Source organism: Vitis riparia, chromosome 7, assembly GCF_004353265.1.
Source record: "Vitis riparia cultivar Riparia Gloire de Montpellier isolate 1030 chromosome 7, EGFV_Vit.rip_1.0, whole genome shotgun sequence".
In the NCBI taxonomy this organism is placed as follows: Eukaryota; Viridiplantae; Streptophyta; class Magnoliopsida; order Vitales; family Vitaceae; genus Vitis; species Vitis riparia.
Genome location: NC_048437.1, coordinates 18,113,680 through 18,136,738, shown reverse-complemented (window position 1 = coordinate 18,136,738; position 23,059 = coordinate 18,113,680). Strand labels below are relative to the sequence as shown.

General features: G+C 30.9%; 1 protein-coding gene across 1 annotated transcript; it reads right to left on the bottom strand.

The window, feature by feature from the left end:
* Nucleotides 1-7,575: 7,575 nt before the first annotated feature.
* On the bottom strand, nucleotides 7,576-21,109 carry LOC117918438 (E3 ubiquitin-protein ligase PRT1). Its single transcript, XM_034835101.1, has 7 exons — nucleotides 20,640-21,109; nucleotides 17,608-17,636; nucleotides 17,332-17,511; nucleotides 12,631-13,029; nucleotides 12,325-12,525; nucleotides 10,281-10,402; nucleotides 7,576-8,341 (listed from the first exon to the last, which is right to left on the bottom strand). The coding sequence occupies exons 1-7, from the start codon at nucleotides 20,720-20,722 to the stop codon at nucleotides 7,943-7,945; spliced, it is 1,413 nt and encodes a 470-aa protein (XP_034690992.1). The 5' UTR covers nucleotides 20,723-21,109; the 3' UTR covers nucleotides 7,576-7,942.
* Between the last annotated feature and the right edge of the window lie 1,950 nt (nucleotides 21,110-23,059).

Sequence of the window (23,059 nt, the reverse complement as noted above, 5' to 3'; positions counted from 1 at the left end):
CCTATAGTAGATCTTATATTATCGGAAGAACTCTCCTAATTTGCATCTAAATAGTCAACAATATTTAGAAAACCTTTCTTTTGAAACAAAATTCCTTTTGATAGAGCATTCTAGATATAATGAAGAATTCATTAACTACTTCCAAATGTTCAGTACATGGCACATGCATGCATTTATTGACAAGACTAACTGAATAGGCTAAATTAGGGATGATTCTCTCCTCTTTTATTTTTCGTTCTTCCATCCTCTTACATATCTGGTTCTCATATGCCTACATTTTTTGAAATATTTCCTATCATTTTGGTAGGTGGAGATGGAATTGCTAGAGTCGATGTTCCTTCTAGAAAGGCAAAATCAAAGTATAGTGTTGAACAAGTAGGTGTGATTGTTGAGTTATATAGTGGCGAACTTGATGAAGTCATTTCAAGATAGTCTACTATGCTCTATTGGTCAGTTTTCCCTATTGTCAAAAATATTAAACTTTTTTATATAACAATTCTGATTAAAAAAAAAAGAAGAAAGAGTTACCAGGATTTTTATAATACTTCAAATGTCATCATCAAGGACTAACCTATGGAAATTGTTCAAATTAGGTAAAATAAAAATAAAATTGTTTTTTTTTATCTAATTCTCTAAATTTGAATGAAATTTGGGTTTGTTAAATAAATCTAATTTAAAATGGGAGAATTCAAGATTGGATGTTCCACAATACAATTTTGAGGTTTAGTGTTTTAATTAAAACAAGGGTATTTAGTTTTATTAATCTTATGGTATTCAAGACTTATGGTCAAACAAGATCAACTTAAAACAACATACATTTCCTTTTCTTTCTTTTTTTTTTTTTAGAAAAAAAAAAGTATGTGTATCCAAATGGATACTAAAAATCAATTTAAATAATAATAATAATAATAATCCTACATGAGAAGAAGAACTTTATACAAAAATATATAAAAATAGATTTTAAATGAAGATTGTAAAGATAGACCCAAACCCCAATTTTCAACAATTTTTTTAAAGACAAAAAAACTAGCAATGCTTTATGTTGTTGTCAAAAAAATGAAAGAATAATTATTTTTTTGTCCTATTTTCTTATTATTGATGCAGATTTTATATGTTTAGCTATTTATATTTCTTTTAAAAATTGTACTAGTGATGTATTTTTTTGGCAGGGAAAATTACTACTAACAAACATGACTTATAATTGCCTATTAATTCATAGACGTTTGTTTTTGCTACCATAATGTATTGAAATTTTTTTTTTATTCTTTTTTTTTTTGTCATTAAATATGTTTAATGAATAAATATTTAGTTTTGTTGACAAAATATTTCATCTCTAAAACCAACTCTCTTTATAGTGGAGTTCTCTATATGATTGTATATCACACATTGACAATAAAAGGTTGCCAACTATTTAAGAGTTCAATTGTTGCATATCTCAAAGTATGAATCCATAGGCATGCCAAAGGCATCATGGATTTGGCCTCAAAATGCTCTATCAAAGTGACCTCACATTGTCAAGCTCATGATGTAGATTGAGCACACTACCTCATAACCTAATGTAGTAAGTTAGGCTATTATATATATTGACTTAAATTGTATCTTTTCATTGTTTAATAAGGAGATAGTAGTTTCTAGAATTAGAGTCAAGGTATATTATCATACCCCTTGTTTCTCTTCCCACTAAACTCATGTAGATGAACTATATCTTTCAAGACATTGACATCTAACTTACTTTTACCATCAAAAATGCTTTCCGAAATCAAAGTGACCCTCAAATGAAGGCAAATTCAATTTTTCACACTCATACAAAGTACATAGAGTTGGTTTGTCACCTCATTCATGAAAAGATTGATATTGAAGTTTTCGCCTTGTCTTTACACCCTTTAAATGATAAATTGCTCATCGTTTTGTAATAAAGCTCTGCAACAAGTTCCCTTTAAGTAGTTTCAAGTTAAGTCAGGTGCTCATAGCTTTCATGCCGTAACTTGAGGGTTGATCAATGTTTCAAAATGTGGTTTCAAAAAAATTTAAAAAAATAAATAAATAAAAGTAAAACATGAAAAAAAAAAGTCATCATTTTGAATAAATGTTTTAAAATAGAACTCAAATACATATTTTTATTAATAAAAGTGTCATTTTCAACCAAAACTTTTGATCTCGATCATTCAAGGTCAATAATGACACACTAAATAAAATTTTCATATGATACCAATTAAAACCCAAAAGATTCTCTCACTTGGTAACTATATTTACTTTGTAAAAACTATATTTACTTTGTTTACAAGGCAATACTTGTCCGACCATATCCTATAAAAGTCATTATTAAATCACAGTTATTTCTAATATAATTTTGACTATATTATATTAATTAATTAATTTATTGCAATATCGTGATTTCATGAGACCCTTATGTATAACTGCTTAAAGATATTCTTTTATGGGATATAAATGTCATTCAAAATTTAAATTTCAAACAAAAAAAATTAAATATCTTTTTTGAATTAACAAAAAAGTTAAAAGAGAATATTTGGAACGTATTTTCAAAAATACTATTTTTCATGCTTTAAAACATGTTTATTAATTTTTTGAGAACTCATTATAAAAAAAGGATATTTTATAGAAATATATATTTAATTGTTTTAAGATGAAATACGATCGAAAATAAAATATTATAAACAAAGTTATTAAGATAGTAATATTTCAAGTTTTTAAATAAATTTATGTTCAAAACCATTATAGACTGTTTTCGAAAATTATTTTTTTATGTTTCCAAATAGGCTCTAAGTTTTTTCTACATACTTTTTAACAATCAGGTCAATCTTTTGCAATAGGTTTTATTTCTTATATAGAATTATTACTATCTTTTGAAAGTGATTTTTAGTATCCATTTTGATATTTTTAATTTCGAGAAAAAGGAAAATGGATCCAAATGTACATTGGAAAACATTTTTCAAAAATTGCCAAAAAAAAAAAAAAAGAGATATGAAAAAACTTTTACTTCAATTTTAAAAATTTTAAAAGGAAAATATATATTTTTGTATAAAAAGTTTTTCTTCTCATGTAGAATTATTATTATTTTTTAAGTGATTTTTAGTATCCATTTGGATACACATACTTCTTTTTTTTTTTTTTTTTTTTCTAAAAGAAAGGAAATCTATCTAAATGGATACTTGAGAATCACTTTCAAAGAATAATAATAAATTATGTATAAAAGGTTTAACTTTTTATATAAAATGTAGATATTTATTTTATATTTTTAAAAATTACTTTTAAAAAAGAATTGCCAAAAGAAATATGATTTTCTTATTTTGAATTTACTATAAAAACTAGAAAAAAAATTGAATATTGTTAAATTTAGATAAAAATTCACATATTTTTAAATTATTTAATTTTATATAGAAAATTTAAAATAAATTAAATAAGATTGGTGTGAAATATAAAAATAATTTATTGATTTTAAATATATTATTTTTTTTTATTTTATAAAATTATGTTTTTTCATATTAAAATGATTTTCCTTTATTTTATTTTCCTTCATCCCACACAATAATTGGGTGGGTTCTTCATAAAATTTACATTAATACTGCAATTTATTTGTTTCCTTACCTAAAAGTAACTTCCTTGCATGCTTAAAATATTTTTATAGGTCTTTTTTTGTTTAATTTATCATTTTAAAATAATTTTGTCTTAATAATAATAATAATAATAATAATAATTTAAACTAGTTTTTTATTAGAAAAAAATATTTTTGAAAAATCATTATATAAGAAAGAATAAAAATAATAATATTGTTTCATGAGGAAAATAAATTTAATTATTAATTTTTAAACTTTGGTACTTAAAATTGAAATATGTCATATTTTTGTGAAATGTTTTCAAATATTTTATTTAGTTATAAAAAATAAAAAATAAATAAATTTTATATGGATGAACTCATCCAATTGCTAATCTTCATATACAAGACTTAATAATATTATGATAATATTTTCTAATTTTCATATATTGATTGTGGTAATGCTCCATTCTTTTGGCTATATGCATCTCATCCCCACATAATTTTCAACTAAATTGGAATTTTTTTTTTCCTAATTCATAAATATTTCCTTGAATAAAAAATAAATAAAATAATTTTTAGTGCTTGTTCTTCACAAATATTGTTTCTTGAGATACTAAAAAATAAATAACATGTCCTTGAAGGCTTAACAAAAGCCAAAGTTTTCCAGAATTTAGGGCTTTTTGTTGAGAAAATAAAAAACAAAGAGTAATTAAAAGCACACTAATCAATGCCAAATTGCCAATACATCGCCCTCAATTAATTCTTCACCCCCCCAACCAAAAAAAAAGTACAATCCTAGAAGGAATCTTTCTATCCCTAATTTTCCCGCCAAAATTTTGTCACTCAATTGGTCCAACCCCTACATGGACCAACAAACGCACCCACCGACCCCCGTCACCATTTCAACCCCATACATGATGATTGATGAAGACCCACTCACAATAGGCCCCCTAATAAATAATTATATATACATATATATAATATAATAAAATAATATAAAGTGAAATTTTCAAATAGCTTACAAACTATCATGAGTTTGGGATTTTTTTTAAAACCCTGTTTTTTAATATCAACCGTCAAATTTTATATATATAAAAAAGTGGGTCCCAAGGAGATACTATAAAATATTTTTGTCCATTCTAATATTAATAATAGTTTCTTTCTTTAAGATTAATGAATTCAAAGCCACAAAAGGATATCAATTTTGTAAAACTAACATTTCTCTAATTTAAAAACTTATTTTTGACTTAAATACTCTTAAACATTTTTATTATTTTACATGTGTATTTTAAAAGAAAATGTTATTTTTACATTAAAAAAATAAAGACATTCTTATCCAAAATAAGTATTTTTGGGTAAAAAAAAAAAAATGAAAGATTAGATTTTTAATTTCATATTTATTTTGTCCCTTTTAATTCATTATCTTTTTTTTTTTTATCAACAAAATTTTTATATTTAATAGCCTTTTGGTACTTTGAATCATCATCATGCATCATGTAAATAAATAATAAAAATGAATATTTCTTTTAAAATATGAATAAAAATTTTTAGTTGGGATTTTGAAATCTTTCTCCACCAATTGAACCTCAAAGCTCTTCCTCCTTGGGAGGGAATCTCCTGAAAACCTTAAACCCTAGAATGAGAAAACAAAATGGAGATAATATTAGTTTATGGTGGCAAAAATGGTAATTACACGTTGTTGGGCACAAATTTCATGGGCCAAAATATTTGCTGATGGGCTTTTCCAAGGGCCGTACATTTGGCGACGTGTGACTTCCCACCCAATCATCGCCCCCCTTTCCCTCCAAAACACTCAACCCTTTTCAATGCTTTTCTCACGTCCTCCCGCCATTTTCCTGACTTCATGAGCGTGTCGCACACTTGCCATGGAGGGGGTGTGGAGAATTGAGTCTCCCTCTCTCTCTTCATGGGCCTCTGAGGTCAGAGAAAGGGAGCAAGAAAAAGACAGAATTCACGGCGGGGTTTGGCCTATGAAGCCAATAAGGGAGAGCGTGGTGTGCACGCAGAATGAGGGTGGGTTTGGGTTCCGAAAAGAGGAATAACATAGGATTCCCTGTGAAAAATATGTGATTCTTGGGAGTTGGGAATTGATTTAATTAATGTTGTTGACGCTTGATCTTGATCTTCGTAGGTACTTACCATATTAATGGTTTTATCAAAGTCTCCTTTACTTTATTAAAATGTCATGAAAATATTCCTACCCTACTGCCCTAACACCTACAATGCTTTGACGGGGTGATCTTCTATTCCTTCTCCAAAATATTTTCATTGAGGATGATTTTTATTTTGATCGTAGTCGTGGGGATTTTTTTTTCTTTTTTTTTTTTTCAAATATTAATAAAAAGTTTATTTAAAAAATAAATATAAAATATAATATAATATCTCGTATAGCTAAGAAGTGAATGAAAAAGTGTAATACATATAAAGGACTTTCATAACACACTATCAAAGTAATCTCTTTCGGATATAGACTTAATAAATAAGAAAATTCGGGATTGATTAATGGATCATATGTGCATCACTACAATCGTCAATTTGATAATATTAGAGGAAGAGTAGAGTCATAACAAAATGGTATTGGAGCTTGATTTTCGATCGAAAGTGTACCAATGAGTACGTTGAGCCCTAAAAGAGGTGGATTAATGCATTTTAAATTCGTAAAGTTTGGATATGTTATTACGAATGATTATGATACTTTTAATTATAATTTCTTTTGAACACAATGAAATAGAGTTTTTATATTTATATAATTTCAAAAAATGGGTTCATTTTTTTTTATTTTTTATACTCAACTTGTTTTTTTAAATATTTAATTTTTTTTTAAATATCATATTGATGCAACTAAAAAGAATATTTGTAAGGAAAAAAATATTACAATAATAATAATAAAAATAAAATAAATATAAAAATATGATACTTTCTATTATATGAACTCATGTTTTCAAATGATGAGTTGATGTTATTTTATTTTAAAAAGACAACTTCTTTTTTTTTTTTTTTTTCAAAAGACCATGTCTCATAAATAAAAAGTAATGTAGTAGTGCAAAAAGCCCCTATAAAGCATATATGTAAGGAGAAAGAAGGAAGGGACGTGCTTTACAAGATATAAGGAAAATATGCAAGGTTATAGGCTGATAATTAAAGATTTTGCCTTATTTATGAAGAAAACAATCTTAAAATAATGATTAACTATAATGCTCCTAGTTGTTCCTTAATAAAATAAAAAGAAGGGGACAAGAACTTACAATTAGTTATTTTGTTTTAAAAAAAGAACGAGGTATTTTGATTTGTAAGAAATTAAACTAAAATTCAATTCTGATTTTTATAGTGTTTGATAAAACTTAATATTTATTACTTAACTTGACTTTTAAGTTAAGTTATACTTAAGTTATTTACTTAAAACTTATTACTTAATTTTTACTTTAGATATTAAAATTGTTTGATAAAATTAATTCAAAATTTATTCTAAATTATAAAATTGACATATTTATCATCATATATTATAACTAGAGTAAAAAATATCGAATAACAATAAAGTAAAGGTTATAGAATAACAAAAGAAATCATAAAGGTAACTAGGATAAAAAAGATTAAAAATGTAAAATGAAGTTACAAATTTAAAAATAAGTTAATTATTTTTACTTATTACTTAAAATTATTTTTTACTTTAAGTTACACCATTAAATTATTTTATTAAATATACTTAATTTAATTAATAACTTAAATTAAATTATTAACTCATTTAAAGTTATTAAATCGATTTATCAAACACCCACTTAATTTTAAAATAACATAAAAATGAATTGAGAAATTTCAATCAAATCTGGGGTTGAGTTGGGGTTGGGGGGAGGCTTCTCCAACCTATATTTTATGTATATTAGTTGTGTTAATATAGTCATATTTTAGAAGTTAGTAAATAAATTTGAAGTTGTTATAAATTATTTATGTATTTGAAATTTTTTTGCTACTTTTGAATTCAATTTTATCCAGTACAGGAATTTAAAGCAAAACTCCTTTGAAAATAATTGCTTAGTAATCATCAGCAGTTCTAGTAATAATAAAGAAAGAAGACAAGCATATATAATGGGTTGACAGCTTAAGAGGGTGGAGAAGATCTTCTGGGAGGCAGAGGTCTGATAGGACAAGAATGATATACAAGAAATACAGCTCATGGAAAGGCACTCAACAAAAACATGGCTGTATGGGAAACTCATCAGAAATGAATTCTAAAATGTATGTCCCAAACCTGTAGTTTAGATGGAGGATTGGAGATGTTATTCCTAGGGCTGGAGTTTTTTAACTTGGCTGGATCAGGCTGCATCATCCCCAAAACCCTGCAGAAGCTACTCATGAAGTTTTCTGGGCTTATAGCTCCGGAGCAGCATCAGAGGCAGCCAGGCCATTCACATCATTTTCTGCAGTCTCCTCAGCATCATCATCTAAAACAATGGCAGCAGCATTTTCTGCTGTCTCCTCAGCATCATCTAGTGAGACAAAAGCAGCAGTAGGATCTCCCGGTTGTTCTAAACTAATACCAGAGAAATAGGGAGCAGCAAAACCATCTCCTAGTTGCTCTACCATCAGCCTCATCATTTCTTGTTTCAATTTCCAATTCACCAACTCAAATTTGTGCTCTGGGGTATGCTGCTGATTAAACCGGCCTGGAAGCTTGGAGTTGGTATTGTAGCAATCTCCACAAAGGTCAAACCCCATTTTCTCCTTGCAATCTTTGCATCTGTATCGGTCCCCAACTATCGGATACATCTACAAAGACAAAACTCAAACATTACGGTGCTGCAGATGAACTCTATACTGCAGACAAGGAAGAGAAAAAACTTACCATATTGCATTTCAAAATGGTACAATAATTTTGATTTGGAGAGAAAACTACAGAAGCAGAAGTTATCTGGGTTTCTGCTTTTAGTTCAACAGCCATTGTGATACCGATAATGTCATTTAATTCTAAATATTAGTACCCTTTGAAAAGGTGAACAATCTTTCTACTTATCAGAAAGAAGACAAAAATCTGTGTTCAGGAAGCAATGTCGGTAACTCAGAAGGATGTTGCCTAAACTCCAACAGGCATGGGAAGTGTAAAGCAAACACAGAAGAGAAAAATCACACAAGCAAGCTTCTTATCATCTATCCAATTTCAGATGCTAATAGATGTCTGTGGGCACACATTTATGAATATTTTTGTACTCATTTGTCCTCAAAAGCATTTCATGGTTTTTTAGTACTAATTTTAAGAAATCTTGAAAATAATCTAAACAACCGATTTCCTGGGACAATAATGCATTATAAATAATCAAATAATGAAGTACTTTTTTTTTTAAAATCAGAATCAAATAATTAAGGTGATGTTTGGATACACTTCCTATTTTTTATTTTAAAAAAATAGAAACTCCTATACAAAATATAAGAATTCTGATATAAAAAGCAGAAATTTTCCTAGTGTCCTTAAAACTCTTTTCAAAATTCAAAATTATCACTTTCACATTAAAACTCCTTTCAAAGAACTCCCGTCATTCCGACACCATCCTAGGTTCTATGTAAGTTTATTCTTAGCTCCATTGGACTCACATCATTGCGACACCAACCTAGGTTCTATCTAACTTTATTCTTAGTTCTTTTGAACTCCCCATCATTGTGGTGCCATCCTACGTTCTATCTAAAAGTTTATTCTTAGCTCCTTTGGACTCCCATCATTGTGATGTCATCCTAGGTTCTAAGTTTATTCTTAGTTCCTTTGGACTCTTGTCATTGGGATGCAATCCTAGGTCCTATTTAAGTTTATTCTTATCTCCTTTGGACTCCTGTCATTGCAATACCATCCTAGATTCTAAGTTTATTTTTTGTTACTTTGGATTCCCATCATTGTGACACCATTCTAAGTTATATCTAAGTTTATTCTTTGTTCCTTTTGACTCCCATCATTGGGACGCCATCCTAAGTTTGAAGTTTATTCTTATAGCTCCTTTGGATTTTGTGATTAGGCCATCATCTTAGGTTCTATCTAAGTTTATCCCTAGTTCCTTTGGACTTCCATCATTACGACGCCATCCTAGGTTCTAAGTTTATTCTTAGTATCTTGGGGAGTAAAATTTGTGAAAGTGAAAATTTTTTACTTCCTTAAATTTTAAAAATTGTAAAATGTGTTTTCAAGATCGCAATGTATGTATTTATTTTTTATATAAGAATTCCTACATTTTGTATAAGATTTTCTATTTTAAAAACAAAAAATAGGAAACGTATCCAAACATGCGCTAAGTAATAACCGTACAGTTGCTTCTAAAAAAAAAAGACTGTACACTTTCTGCACATTTCAGGAAGATCCATAGGTTGAATGTTTTGTGGCATGCATAAAGAACTGTGTAACATACTACCAACTGATAGGAAGAAGTGTCCAATACATCATAGAAACAATTCCATTCCATACCAATGTGATGAGGAAGCAAAAAAATGTCTGCCAGCAGCCTTTTCTTTTAGCATAAGCATGCAAATGTTGTTTTATGAATTATCACATAATGAAATGTGAAGACAATATATACCATTACAGTTTTCCTTCTGAGAGAACCAAACTATCCTTGTTCATTATTACAGAATGGAATTTTACACTGAATTTCATGCTAATTATAGGACAGGCCACTCAATCACAGACTTAATGCACACATGTAGGAAATAATGGGAAAAGGATATTTACCCCACAAGAATCACAACCAACACCAGGATGAATCTTTGGCCCATTATCCCTCAACCATGTACAATATTCCTCTTTAGGCACCGAGGACCACTTGAAACCTTGTATGCCAGAATTTTTTGAACCTGGAGCACACATCAGGATTAATACATGGCAAAATTAAAAAAGGAAATGAGTGCAGAACTAGCAAAACAACAATACAATAGCCATATAACTGAACTCCACTAGGAAACATTTTGAGAGGTACCATAGATATACCTGACATATCTGTCATACGACAATGATGTCATCAAAATAGCATCAACTATTTTATCTTAATACTTCGGTAGAGAGCAGAATCATACTTTTTCTAAACATCCCACCATTGTAATGGTATTTTTCGCTTCTAAGGGTAATCAGTAAGCAGTGAAGCCAAAACCCATAGCATCCTTCCAGATGCCTGTACCACTGTGCTACGGTTGTGTTGGCCTTTAAAATACCATTTCAACAAGGTTTAAGATATCATTCATACCATATTTCAACATGTTAAGAGTGAGCACTGAAATGGAAGGACTTTCTATATAATTGTCCGTTTTAGTCAGGCTTCCAAGAATGAAGTCACATCTGGTATTTCCTAATAATCTTGTACATTTTACGAATTTCATCATCTATCCCCAAATAAAGGGATTCATCCAATCAATGTTGAAAGCTGTAAAACAAGTATATAGTAGTTAAAAACTGAAAGCGTTGGGAGTATCAGGGAGTGGTGCTACTCACACGATCTGGTTTAGACTTTGATGTTTTACCTCAGACATTACTTAATAAAGATGCTAAAGGGTTTAAGGGCCATTACACGTGCTCTATATATTTTGGATCAATTTCAATAATGAATAATTCTTTCCCTTCAAATCAGATTTAAGAAGGTATTACATGACCAATAATTTTCCTTTCCCCTCCCTCTGTTCCTGTTTTTTCTCTTTTGATTGACAACTCTTTTCCAATTGTTCTTAGTTCAGCTACTCAGGATGGTCTGACACCTCTAGTTCATCCTCCAACAGTTTAATCACTCTTGTTGTCTCCCCTTCTTGAACCAGACAACTATAAGTTTGCACCATGTCATAGTCCATGTAGGAAGGACAAAATGGAGCCGTGTCCATGATGGACACAACCACCCTCTGACATGAATCTAGTAGACATGCATGAAACATTCAAGTTTTTCCGGAATTTTAAATAATCTTATACATATCATACATACAATTACACTGGCAGAATATGCAATCAACATGTCAAGACAACATCAGAAACAAATATAATAGTGGGAGTATGGATTACATTTGTTGATCTTCATCTTCCATGTTATGCATTTGTAAGAATAAAAATCAGATCAACTGCCTATTTTTTTATTTTTTTATTTTTAATGCTAATTTGAGTCACATTCAAATAATATTGTAACGCTAGTCCATCGATTGTCTAAACATCAAACAAGGAACTGAAAATGTGGATTACTCATAAGACTTTTTCCATTCTATGAATAGACTTTCTCCAAACAAAAGAAGCAGATTTTCATTCCACTCCTACACCCTTCCCTGTTGCATTCACAAATGCAAAATGCCCACAATTTCTCAAGTTATCCTTTATATTCTTCAGTATTTTTGCCCATGAGACCATGGGGTTTTTCAAAGACAAAGTTCATTAAGTACCAATATTCTAATAATTATTCTCAAGTTTCACCAAAAGGGAGGTTGACCATATGTTATTTTTACAAAATAAGAAGATGCGTTTATTTCCAAAATTGGACAAGGTCAAACAAGATTTCTAGCCCCTGAGGATTGGCCCAGATGGTAAGGGGCTGGGATTGGAGTTGGGGAGGCTCCAAGTTGTCTCACATGCAAAAAGGATAAAAAAGGGTAACTATAAAGCAAAAAGTCATTTGTGGTTGTGTATTGCTCATAAAGAAAAATAGCTTCCAAAAGTATAACTTATAAGAGCTCATGTCATAACTAATGAATAAACTCAGATGCATGAAATTAAATTGGCAAAATATAATGAAGGGTATAAAAAGACATACAGGTACTTGGAGCATCATCCAGATGAACTGCTTTGAGCTGAACAGCTTCTCTTCTCAATGCATATTCTTCAGGAAATTGTTCCTCCAAGAAGTGATCAAGTTCCAAACAAACTTTTGGAAACCCACTTGGATGCAGAACCTGGCAAACCTCGCATCTAAACCTCTCATCCACTGGTATATTGAAACAAGTTTCACAATATACTGAACAATAAGAAAGAATAAGGAACTCAGTAAGTACATATCGATCAGATAATTAAAAGGAAAAACCAATTCGTGATGTACATGGGCTTTATTAGATAAGTGTACCATGGCCACAGTTCAGAACTACAGGTCGAAACAGCAGCTGCTTGCATGCAGTACACTGTACATCAGCGATTGAAAGCTCCTCACAAGTTTGATCAAGATTATTTTTAAGCACAACATTCTCTTCATCAGCAAGTGTTGCCCCTTGAGGATTTCCACCAGAGGTTTGTTTGGAAATAGGAGTGACAAAATCTTGAGGCAGCGACACAGGTTGTCGTTGCATCAAATTAGCAAAATGTTTCTTTACCCTATTGGAAGAAGAATCTGGACACAATTTAAACTCAAAAACTGTGATGGAAGGATCTGCAGGATCTGCTTCGATCTTCAATTTTTTATAAGTATGTGATCCACCTCCATAAGCATCAAACCGTGGAGAGAAGTGGCGTGTTTCCTCTTCTCTTTCTGGAACATGCAAAGACCACAATACATTCCTGATTAAGAAACAAAGACACAAAATACAGTGGCCTATTTCCACCTCATCTTTCACTAATCCAGTCTAAGTGTGAAAAAACACATGCTGCATAATGTAAAGCACATGCAATGGATAAGCCAAATGTGAAAGCATGCTAATATACAAGGTAACTTTAACATAAGGCATTAACTCCACCACAGCATCTGTAGGATAGAAAAATTGTAGATCCCTCTTAGAAAATTTTTATGGGTGCATCCAATTCCCCTCCACCTTTTGATTATTCACAGCATGACTGAGATAACGTGTTTTGCATAAACAAAAAGATATGGAGAGTACAGACAAGAATAGAATAGAAGTAAACATTCTTTTTTCATTCATCTAAAACTTCAACATGCAAATTTCTTTTACTTTTACATCTAGCTTTTCTATTGCAAGGCATGCACATAAGATTTAAGATTTCTAGAAAGCTTCAATCATCTAAACTCAAGATGTGAATCACACTTTATTACTCAATTAATAGTTAAAAAGAAAGTAACTATCTGAGACCTTAATAAACAAATAATAAGAATTGAATCTAAGAGCATGTTTGACAATATTTTCAAAAACAGTTCTCAAAATAAGTTATTGAGAACAATTCTTGATGATCTTCAGGAACAAATGCTGCTTAGAAGCTCTCTTTGAAGGCACTGCACACTTATGTACAATGCAGAAGTTCCCAACCTATTCTCTATGTTTCCAATTGTTTATCAAAACCTGAAAATATTTCAAATTTGTTCTAAAAAATCAACCCGTTTCTTAGAACAAATTCTCAAAAAAATTTATCCATTAAAAAATTTGCAAAACATGTTTCAAGTTAGAATTTTTTTTTCAAAAGGAGTTTCCAAACAAGCCATAAAGCTCCAAGTGTTTATAACTACAAATACTGTTATAATAAATACAGACAATGTCAATGGATGCAAAAACCACAAATAGAATAGACCTATGTTGCATAGCTTTGATGAAGGTGCCAAGTGCATGCATGTGTCTAGGTGTCCAATACTTCATAGCTTCAAATTTTAGGATATGGGGAATCGGCTAAGGATCTCATAAAAGTAAAGACATTGGACATATCTTAATAAAAACAAATAAATAAAGAAAATAATTAGAAATCAATTGAAGGCAAACTATTGGTCACAGAAACTCCCTTTCTTTGCTGAATGAAAGAAAGGAGATGAGAAGAGACTGAAACAGGAAATAAATGCTTGAGAAAGTTCCACTCCCTTTCTTCTCTTTTATTCCTATCTTTTATTTCTTATCTTTGAATATTCTTATAAAAGTTCACTTTCTAACAAACTCTGTTATTCTTCAATATAACTATTTGCTAAGCAAGTTGAAAGTGAAAAATGAAATCAATTGAAGTCAAACAACCATATCTGAAACAAAAGAGGAGTATCCAACAAAGGGGTGCATCAAGGTACACATCATGTATAAAATATGCGCTAAAAGGTGAAATAAGCGAGAAAGGAAACCCAAAAAACTTTCACCCTTTGCTTGGAGCTAAACCAATCAACAAAGTCTAACATAGTTATGGAATAATCATCAATTTACGCTCTAATGCATTCTAAAAAAGTACTCATAAAAAAAGCGGATTTGAATGCTTGGTCTGATAGTTCCACATCTTTGAAAGATTTCCCATTTCTTTTCTTCCAAACAATCCAAAACATGCACAAGAGGGCATACCACAAAATAGTAAAAAAAAAAGGGGTTCCTTGCCCTTTTTTTTTTTTGTTTGTTTTTTTCTTATTAAGTATTCATGCCAACTAAGAAGGGTTCCTCTCATTGAAGTGTGCAACACCCAAGCCACTCTAAATATTAAAAAAATTAACTACCACAAAATGCTTGTCTTAAGGCAATGAAGGAGGATGTGATAAGTCGATCCTTCATCCTTCTTGCACATGGTATACCTACTCGGTAAAACCCATCCCCTCTTTTTTGCACATGTCAAATGTCAAAGTTAAAATCCTACCTAAAGTAGCTTCCTAAGCGAAGAAACCCACCTTTATAGGAGCTCAAGAATTCCAAATAATGGTTAGGGGAACAGACTCCCTACTAGTCTGAATGAAGAAGGAATAAAATGACCAAACAAAGAAAATCCCTCCTTTAGAGACCTTCCAACTCATTTTATCCTCTACTTCCCTTCTGATACAAATGGTTGTAATCTCTAGAAGAAGGAAGCCACATGTTCAAGGTCCCAACCATGGAATTGTGTAGAGAAGCACATACTCCACCTACTTGCTTCTCCTACATGCTCCCACACCTTTGTACTATAGTGTCCTTAATAGAGGCACAAATCTAGGAATGACTTCTCTAACGAAACGTCTCTGCACCATTTGTCCTTAAAAAACTTAATCTTTCTCCAATTGCCAACTAAAAGGCAAACTTTGCTTTTAAAATCCTTCCAACCACTTCTAATAGCTTTCCATAAGCCCATGCCATAACCACCCATCACACCCTTAGAATACCATTCTCCCTCTTCTTCCCCAAACTTTCCTATGATCACATGCTTCCAAAGGGACTCTATTGCGAATCTCTAATTCCACTTACCAACGAGGGCCTTATTGAGGAAGGATAAATTTCTTTTGCCAAGACTATATGTTTGTGTCAACAAGAGTACATTGAAACAACAAAAGTGTCAACAAGAGTATGCCAAACGAATTTGGAGTGTTTACGTATTATCAGGCTACAACTAGTGTCCAATTCAAAGATCATTAAGACCAAAGGATCTTTCACCATCATTAAATGATTTGTCTCATATGGGGGATTTTCTTTTACCAAAACCATTACACAATTTTGGGTGCCCAAAATATGAAATAGCAATAATTCTTCTCTACCTTGATGCTAAGGAAAAATTCTTGTCTAAAAGCAAGGACGAAAATATGGGGATATATCAGCGAAATATCGTCAATATATCATGTATCGGAGAAATGGATACGATATATAGGTAAGATATATCGTCTAATGGAAATATCGGTAAATATTGATAAATATTGGAGATATATCGGTAATCATGGATATAATGGCGATATAAGCAAAATATCGGCCCTAAATAGGAAAAACCGCTAATATTTCGAAGATATATTGGTAAAAAATTAATTATTATAAATAAATTAATTTTAATTATCTTATAATTTATTTTGTATACTAATTAAATATAAAACAAATATAAAATCATAAATAAAATTATCAATATTTTAAATAAAAATATTTTGTATCAAAATGTACCAATATTTTTAAATAATTAGTACATTTGCAATAATTTGGTTTTAAATTAATAATTTTATTTTATTTTGATATTCAAGTGTAATAATAGTATATTGAGAATAGATTAACTTAGTACATTTTTAAATTAGCATAGCGTTGAATTTAAATTAATACATTTTTACAATTAATTAATATATTTTCAATAGAGGTAAGTAAATTAACTTAACATAGTAATATATTTGAATCACATAATTAGTATATCTGTAATAATTTAACTTCATAATGAATGTACACTTATAAAATTCACATTTTTTATCAATCGACACTATATAATTAAATTTAATATCGCAAATCATATCATACATATATCAATTTCTTCAACAAAACAACTTTAAAATGTCTATTATACTTTTAATTTCATTTTTAAGAGTTTTTTTCTTACATTTTCACAAGTTTTGATCAAATTTTGGTTTATCAATATTTTGTATCAAAATATCCGCCGATATATTTGTAAAATCCAAATACCGATATATTTGTGATTATCGATATTTTCATCATTGTCTAAAAGTAGAGTCTAAAAGAAGAGTAGAATGAGAAACCATCATTGAAGGAAAAGCCAATAATTTGGCTAAATGAAACTAAATCCTTCAAAATTTAAGTTGAAGATAGAAGTAGAGGAGTTTGGGTGAAGATCACCCATGAGAACAAGTAGATGCTAAACAAGCCCATACTACACTAGATTTCAATCATATGAAAATAAATTTTTGATAATTTTTTATCGATTCTTTTCCAACATCTTTATTGATTTCCCATTTATTTTCCAATTTTTTTATTAAGTACATTTAATAAATTATGATACTTACACCTTACACATCCTCTTGTTGGAGGACCAAAGTCTTTGTCGTCACTTCTCGCCTTTAAAGAGCACGTTTCATATTAAATAAAAGATAACAGTTTCACCAGTGCACCTTTCCATAACACATTTCACATGCAAACATGATGTCTGTAGGTGTGTGCCCATTTAAGCACTTGAGATAAAATATGAACCTCACCTAGAGTTTCCTTCTCCCGTCTTTTGTAGGCAACAGGATACATCTTCAAGAGCATGAAGTGAAGCATCTGACAGATGGTTGGGAAGTGACTATATGGATTCCTACAAATTGGACAATGAGATTCATGTGCGCCATCCATGGAAAAATGGACACACCAGAAACAGGAAATATGACCACAAGCTGCAACGAAAGAAAATATTAGAAATCAATTGAAAAGTAACATCTTTCAAAAAAACACACTTTTAATGTAGCAAACTTGCAATAGTAACATCTTACCCAGCACAATGGGCTTGTACAGGAGATCCCTACACCAAAAAAACAAAAAGGCACATTAGAAAGGATTCAACAATAAAACCCATTTACAACCAGTGTATGCTAATAGCTAAAAAATATAAAACCTATAATTATCTTTTCTTCTTTAAAACAAGTTGTCAATTGGGTTTGAGATTTTATGCTATACTTCCTTTTGCTGGCTAATTAGGTGTTGTCCTGTTTATTTGTTGATCAAACTATTTCCAGAAAACCAAAGAGCAACTCTAAATTCTGTTTTCTAGAACAAAATTGTCCACTATTTCCTTGCATTGATCATGCTACTGTGTTATATGCAGAAAGTTAAATCTTCTGCTCTCATATTTTGTGATGAAAGAAGTCAAGCTAGCTATTTGTAACTTCAAAAGATTTTTCATAACCTTATTGACATGTATATAAATGTTTTTTCATCAGAAGCTAAAAGATTTTCAGACATGTATATATATGTTAACAGCAATATTTAAGTTAAACAACTTTTTTTGAAGCAATAAATCAGAAGCATGTTTCTGATTTTAAGGATTTGAACACAAAAAGACAGAAAGCAAAATATGGATATCAAGATGGCATGCATTAGAAACCTCCTTGTGGAGGGGCACTCCTCAGTTGTTATATCCTGTGCTTCCCCATGGTACAGATGCCCCTGGCGGATTAATCATTGAATCTGTAGGATCCATGTTAACATCAATACTTAGGTTAATCAACTTCTTTTGAGAGCAATAAATTAGAAGCATGTTTCTGATTTTAAGGATTTGTACACAATGACAGACTGTGAAATATAGATATCATGATGGCATGCATTAGAAAATGCCTTGTGGAGGAGCACTTCTCAGCTGTTATATCCCATGCTTCCTCAGAGAATAGATGCCCCTTGTGGCTTAACCATTAGATCTGTAAGATTTATGTTTTCTCTAGTGGCCTAATCCCATCATGTGGTTGGAATATGAGATCAGCTAAGCATCTAACTGATTATTTGAAAAAAGATTGGCCAGATCCTTGGACCATGTAGTGGAACTCTAACCCCATGGTGATGGTTAGATCTCCTATAGTAGCACAAGGTTTTGTTGGGTTTTCTTTGGGCCTCACACTGCTATTTTGTTGTTTCTTGCAAGTTGTGTCTATTAAAGAATATCTCCTCTGTTTTTTTCATTTCTTACATTTAACAAGTTGTTTACTTATCCACTGAATAAATGCTGGCATGCAAGTAAAATAGACGTTTTAAGCTACCAACTGAACCAAAAGCTTAGACTGCTAGGTAATGGGCAAACAAGGTGAATCAAGTTTATTTAGGCTAAAGCCCTAACACCTTGTCTCACAGGCTGCCTTCTTTGAACCCATGCATGGATTTAATAAATTGGGGGATATAAAAATCTGATGAGGGTTAAACTTATGACCTCCTTCCATAAAACAAGGCTTTGGTACCATGTTAAATTACCAATTAACCTAAAAGTGAAAACTCTTAGGGAAATGCGCCAACAATGAATATCAAACTTATTTGGCTAAAGCTCTAAGTAGTTGCAAATTCCTATAATATCTAAAACTGTCAAAAGACTGTTTGAGAAATAGGCAATATAGTGAGAGTACAAGCATAAGTAAAAGCAAGGGCATAGACAAAAATTATAATGGCCATAGAAATTACTAAAAGAAATTTTGACCCTGGTTAATCAACTTCTTGCTTAGAATTCAGTTAAAATACAACAAAAAAGAAGGTAAATTCAAATTCCATTTGTACTGCTCTCAACCTGGTGAGAATTTTGGCTTCATGTCCCTCATAAAATGATCTCTAAATGTAGCTGGAAAAGCCACATCTCAGCCCTCCATCATCTATCATGGGAGTTTAAATCATGCCACCAGATGATCAGTTCTAATCTTGGAACATGGGTTCCCTAGTTTATATCCTCTTTGAGATTCTTGAAATTTAAGGTTCCTTTTCTTATTTTCAGTTTATTGAAATTTATGTGGTATAAGCAGGATAAGATCTCTTTCCTTCTTGTCTAAATAATCATAAAACTATTCATTTATGCTTAATTCATTAGAAATGTTTCAAGTCCCAATCAGGCTACGAGTTTTGTTCAGTCTTTTTCTTGCATTTGAGTGTGGTTGTCCCAGTGACAGTAAAGTTTTCAACTCAGGGCGTATAACCTTTCAATTCAGGATGAATGGTTATTTTCGTTTTGATAATGGAAATCCTCAACACAGTCCTTATAATGGATAATAAGAGAAACAAATGGAATTAATAAGCGGTACAGACCATCTCCATTATGTTGCACCAGTATGGTATACCATACCAAACACCACATCCAATGTTTTTTCCTTTTCCTTGTCTATTAATCTCCTTGTCCATTTTCAATTTTTGCTTTTATCACACTTTTTTTTTTTTTTTTTTTACAATAATTTGGACACATCCCTGTGCAGTGGCTATCTTCTAATCAAGTCAAATAGTCCCTTTGAGCGGGATAAAATTAACAAAGGCATACAACTAAAGTGATCAACAAATCAATCTTGATTTTAACAACACCAATCAAACCAAGAATTTAGCAAGCTTCACTAAATCTGCTTAATGCACTTCGAAGAGGCACAGGCCATAATAGAACATTTCTGAGTCCTTACACCAATTTTTTTGCATCACTCATCAATTCAATTTTCATTCCTTTCCCAAGGAACAAGCTAATCGAAATGAAAACTTTTGAATTCCCTCAATTGCAGTACAGCCTGTGAACTGCAAATAACTTTCCAAAGTTCCAATTTTTATCTGATAAATAATTTGTTCTTTATTTATTTCGGGCAAGAGTTAATTCCCAAGGAAAATTCAATCAATCAGCAAACTACACATTATCATTCTCTAGCAAAGCATGCTCAATTCACTGCCTTACAATTGCAATCAAACAAATCAAACAATGCTAAAGAAGAAAAACACAGATTGAACCAAAACCCAAACCACATATAAAAAAAAAAAAAACAAAATGAAAGGATCAAGAGAGAGAGAGAGAGAGAAAACTGACAAACAAACGCAGCAGATAAAGGTTCTGGAGATCTCATCCGAATCAGCGCCATCCGAGAACTGATCTTCCATTGATGGAGGCATATTCTTGGGCTTTAGAGGGAGAGGAAAAAAAAAGAGAAATGGAAACCCTAGGCGAGAGAAAGGGATCAGGAAAATAGTAGGCTCACACCGCCACAAACAGAGATGATATATTCATTCCAAAAGACCGGTGAATTAGGTAATCATGTGATTGATTCCTAATCTTCACTCAAAACCGGAACTACCCTTCAAATATAAAAAATAAGAAATTCGGATAATAACCAAAACGATTGAATGGTAAGTCGACGCAACTCCATGAGAGTGACGGACAAGCCAGTGAGCACCGAGCGAACTCCTGTGCCAAGTATTTCTGCTTGATTGATGCCAGTCAATTTTCCCTGTTGGGATTTATCCCCCCGTCACTAAAACTTGTATGGCTCTTTAGTCACTTCCTTACTTCTCTCTGTGGTCCAGCCCAGTGGACAGCGGAGGCGTTTTAACTATTATTGGACATACACCGCCCGCGTCCGTTGAATATTCCTCATCTTTCCCTCTCTTTTTCGCTTTCAGTCTCTAATTGTGAGAAAAGGATGTCACAAGTAGGCAAGCTACTTTAATGTAGATAGGACACCAAATCCCCCCAACTATCATATAAATATATTTTATCATTTACGTTATATAAAATTATCATATGTCTCATCTAGTATCGTGTTTCTAGAAGCCACCAAAAAAGTAGTTGAATTTTAGGTTTGCTAACGAAACCTTAAAATAATCATATTTATCGTTCCAAAATTCTAAATTAAAAATAAGTGAGAAATACTCGATCATATTTGATCCGACTTCTGAGAAGTTAAAAACATATTTTTGTTCTTTTTTTTTTTTTTTCAACTTTAGTAAGAGCTTCTATGTTGACTAATTTTATTAAGAGAGATTAAGATTTAGGGTGAATATAATTTGTTTTTGGATTTTAAGTTGGGTTTAGACTGAAAGTGTCTCTTCAAGAGACACTTTCCACAAATTTCATACACAATGGAAAAATTCGAATTTATGTTGAAGAGAGACATCTTTAACTTTAAAATCATTTCCACAATTTTTAATACATATTGGATTTTGTGGAATTGTGGAAAGTGTCTTTTTAAGAGACACCTTTAGTATAAATCCAATTTTTTGGAATTGTAGAAGGTATCTCTTGAAGAGACACCTTTAGTATATATTGGAATTTGTGGAATTGTGGAAAGTATCTCTTCAAGTGACACCTTTTGTATAAATTAAAATTTTTAGGAATCGTAGAAGGTGTCTCTTCAAGAGACATCTTTAGCTTTAAAATCATGAGACATTCAAATTTGTCAAATTGTGGAAAGTATATCTTAAAGAGACACCTTTAATGCATATTGGATTTTTTGCCACGTGGAAAGTGTCTTTTCAAAAGACACCTTTAATATAAATCTAATTTTTTGGAATTGTAGAAGGTGTCTCTTCAAGAGACATTTTTAGCTTAAATTCAATTCTTTCATGATTTTGAAAATTATGGAAGGTGTCTCTTCAAAAGACGTCTTCCACGTGGCCAAAATTGTCGTAAATCTATCAATATTGTCCCAACTACCATTTTTTAATAATTATTTTTTAAAATTGCTGCAAAAGTTAAAAAAGCCCGCCTACTTGCATAGGAGGGCCCAAAGTCACATGCCCTCTTTACAAGAAAAAGGAAAACACAAGTTTAGAAAAAAAAAAGAAAAAGAAATTCAATCCACGAGAAACCCACTCTCGAAAAATATTTTCTATGAAATTAACAAAAAAAAATATATGAATAAAAAATGATAAATATGAATAGTAAATAAATACAATAGAAGAGTTCTTGTGTTTTTATTTTTAATTTTATTAAATATTTTTTTGTGATAATTTTTTTTTGTTGAGATTTTTATATTTACTAGATGGACGTGTCCTATATGCGTGAGCATATACATGATATTATTTTAATAATGTTGTAAAATGAAGATAAATGCAACACAAATAAAAGTAGAGATAATATATTACTTTAACAATATATATAATGGGAGGAAGGAATCAGAGAAAAAAAGTGAAAGAGTTGAAAGAAATAGAGAATAAGAGAGAGAATGAGAGAAATAAAGATTTCTTCCTTGCTCGGGATGCATCTTATACAAGGGATGGGAAGCCTTTTTATAGGCTTTCCAAATGGTTTCCATTAATGAGTATTAATGGAAGTCATAAATAATACTTAATTAACATTTATTATAATTAATAATGTGGTGACATTCACCACTTCATTCATAACACCTCCCCTTAGATGTCCACCATATTAGAAGAATATGCCTCATTAAAACCTTACTAGTAAGAAACCCTATGAGAAAAACCTAGTAAAGGAAATAATAGTACAATATT

Coding starts and splice junctions, on each gene's coding strand:
- LOC117918438 (XM_034835101.1), bottom strand. CDS start 20,722: ATGCCTCCATCAATGGAAGATCAGTTCTCGGATGGCGCTGATTCGGAT. Junction 13,030..17,331: donor ACGGGAGAAGGAAACTCTAG/GTGAGGTTCATA, acceptor TGCATGTTCCAG/AAAGAGAAGAGGAAACACGC. Junction 10,403..12,324: donor GGATGATGCTCCAAGTACCT/GTATGTCTTTTT, acceptor TGTGTGCTCCAG/GTTCAAAAAATTCTGGCATA.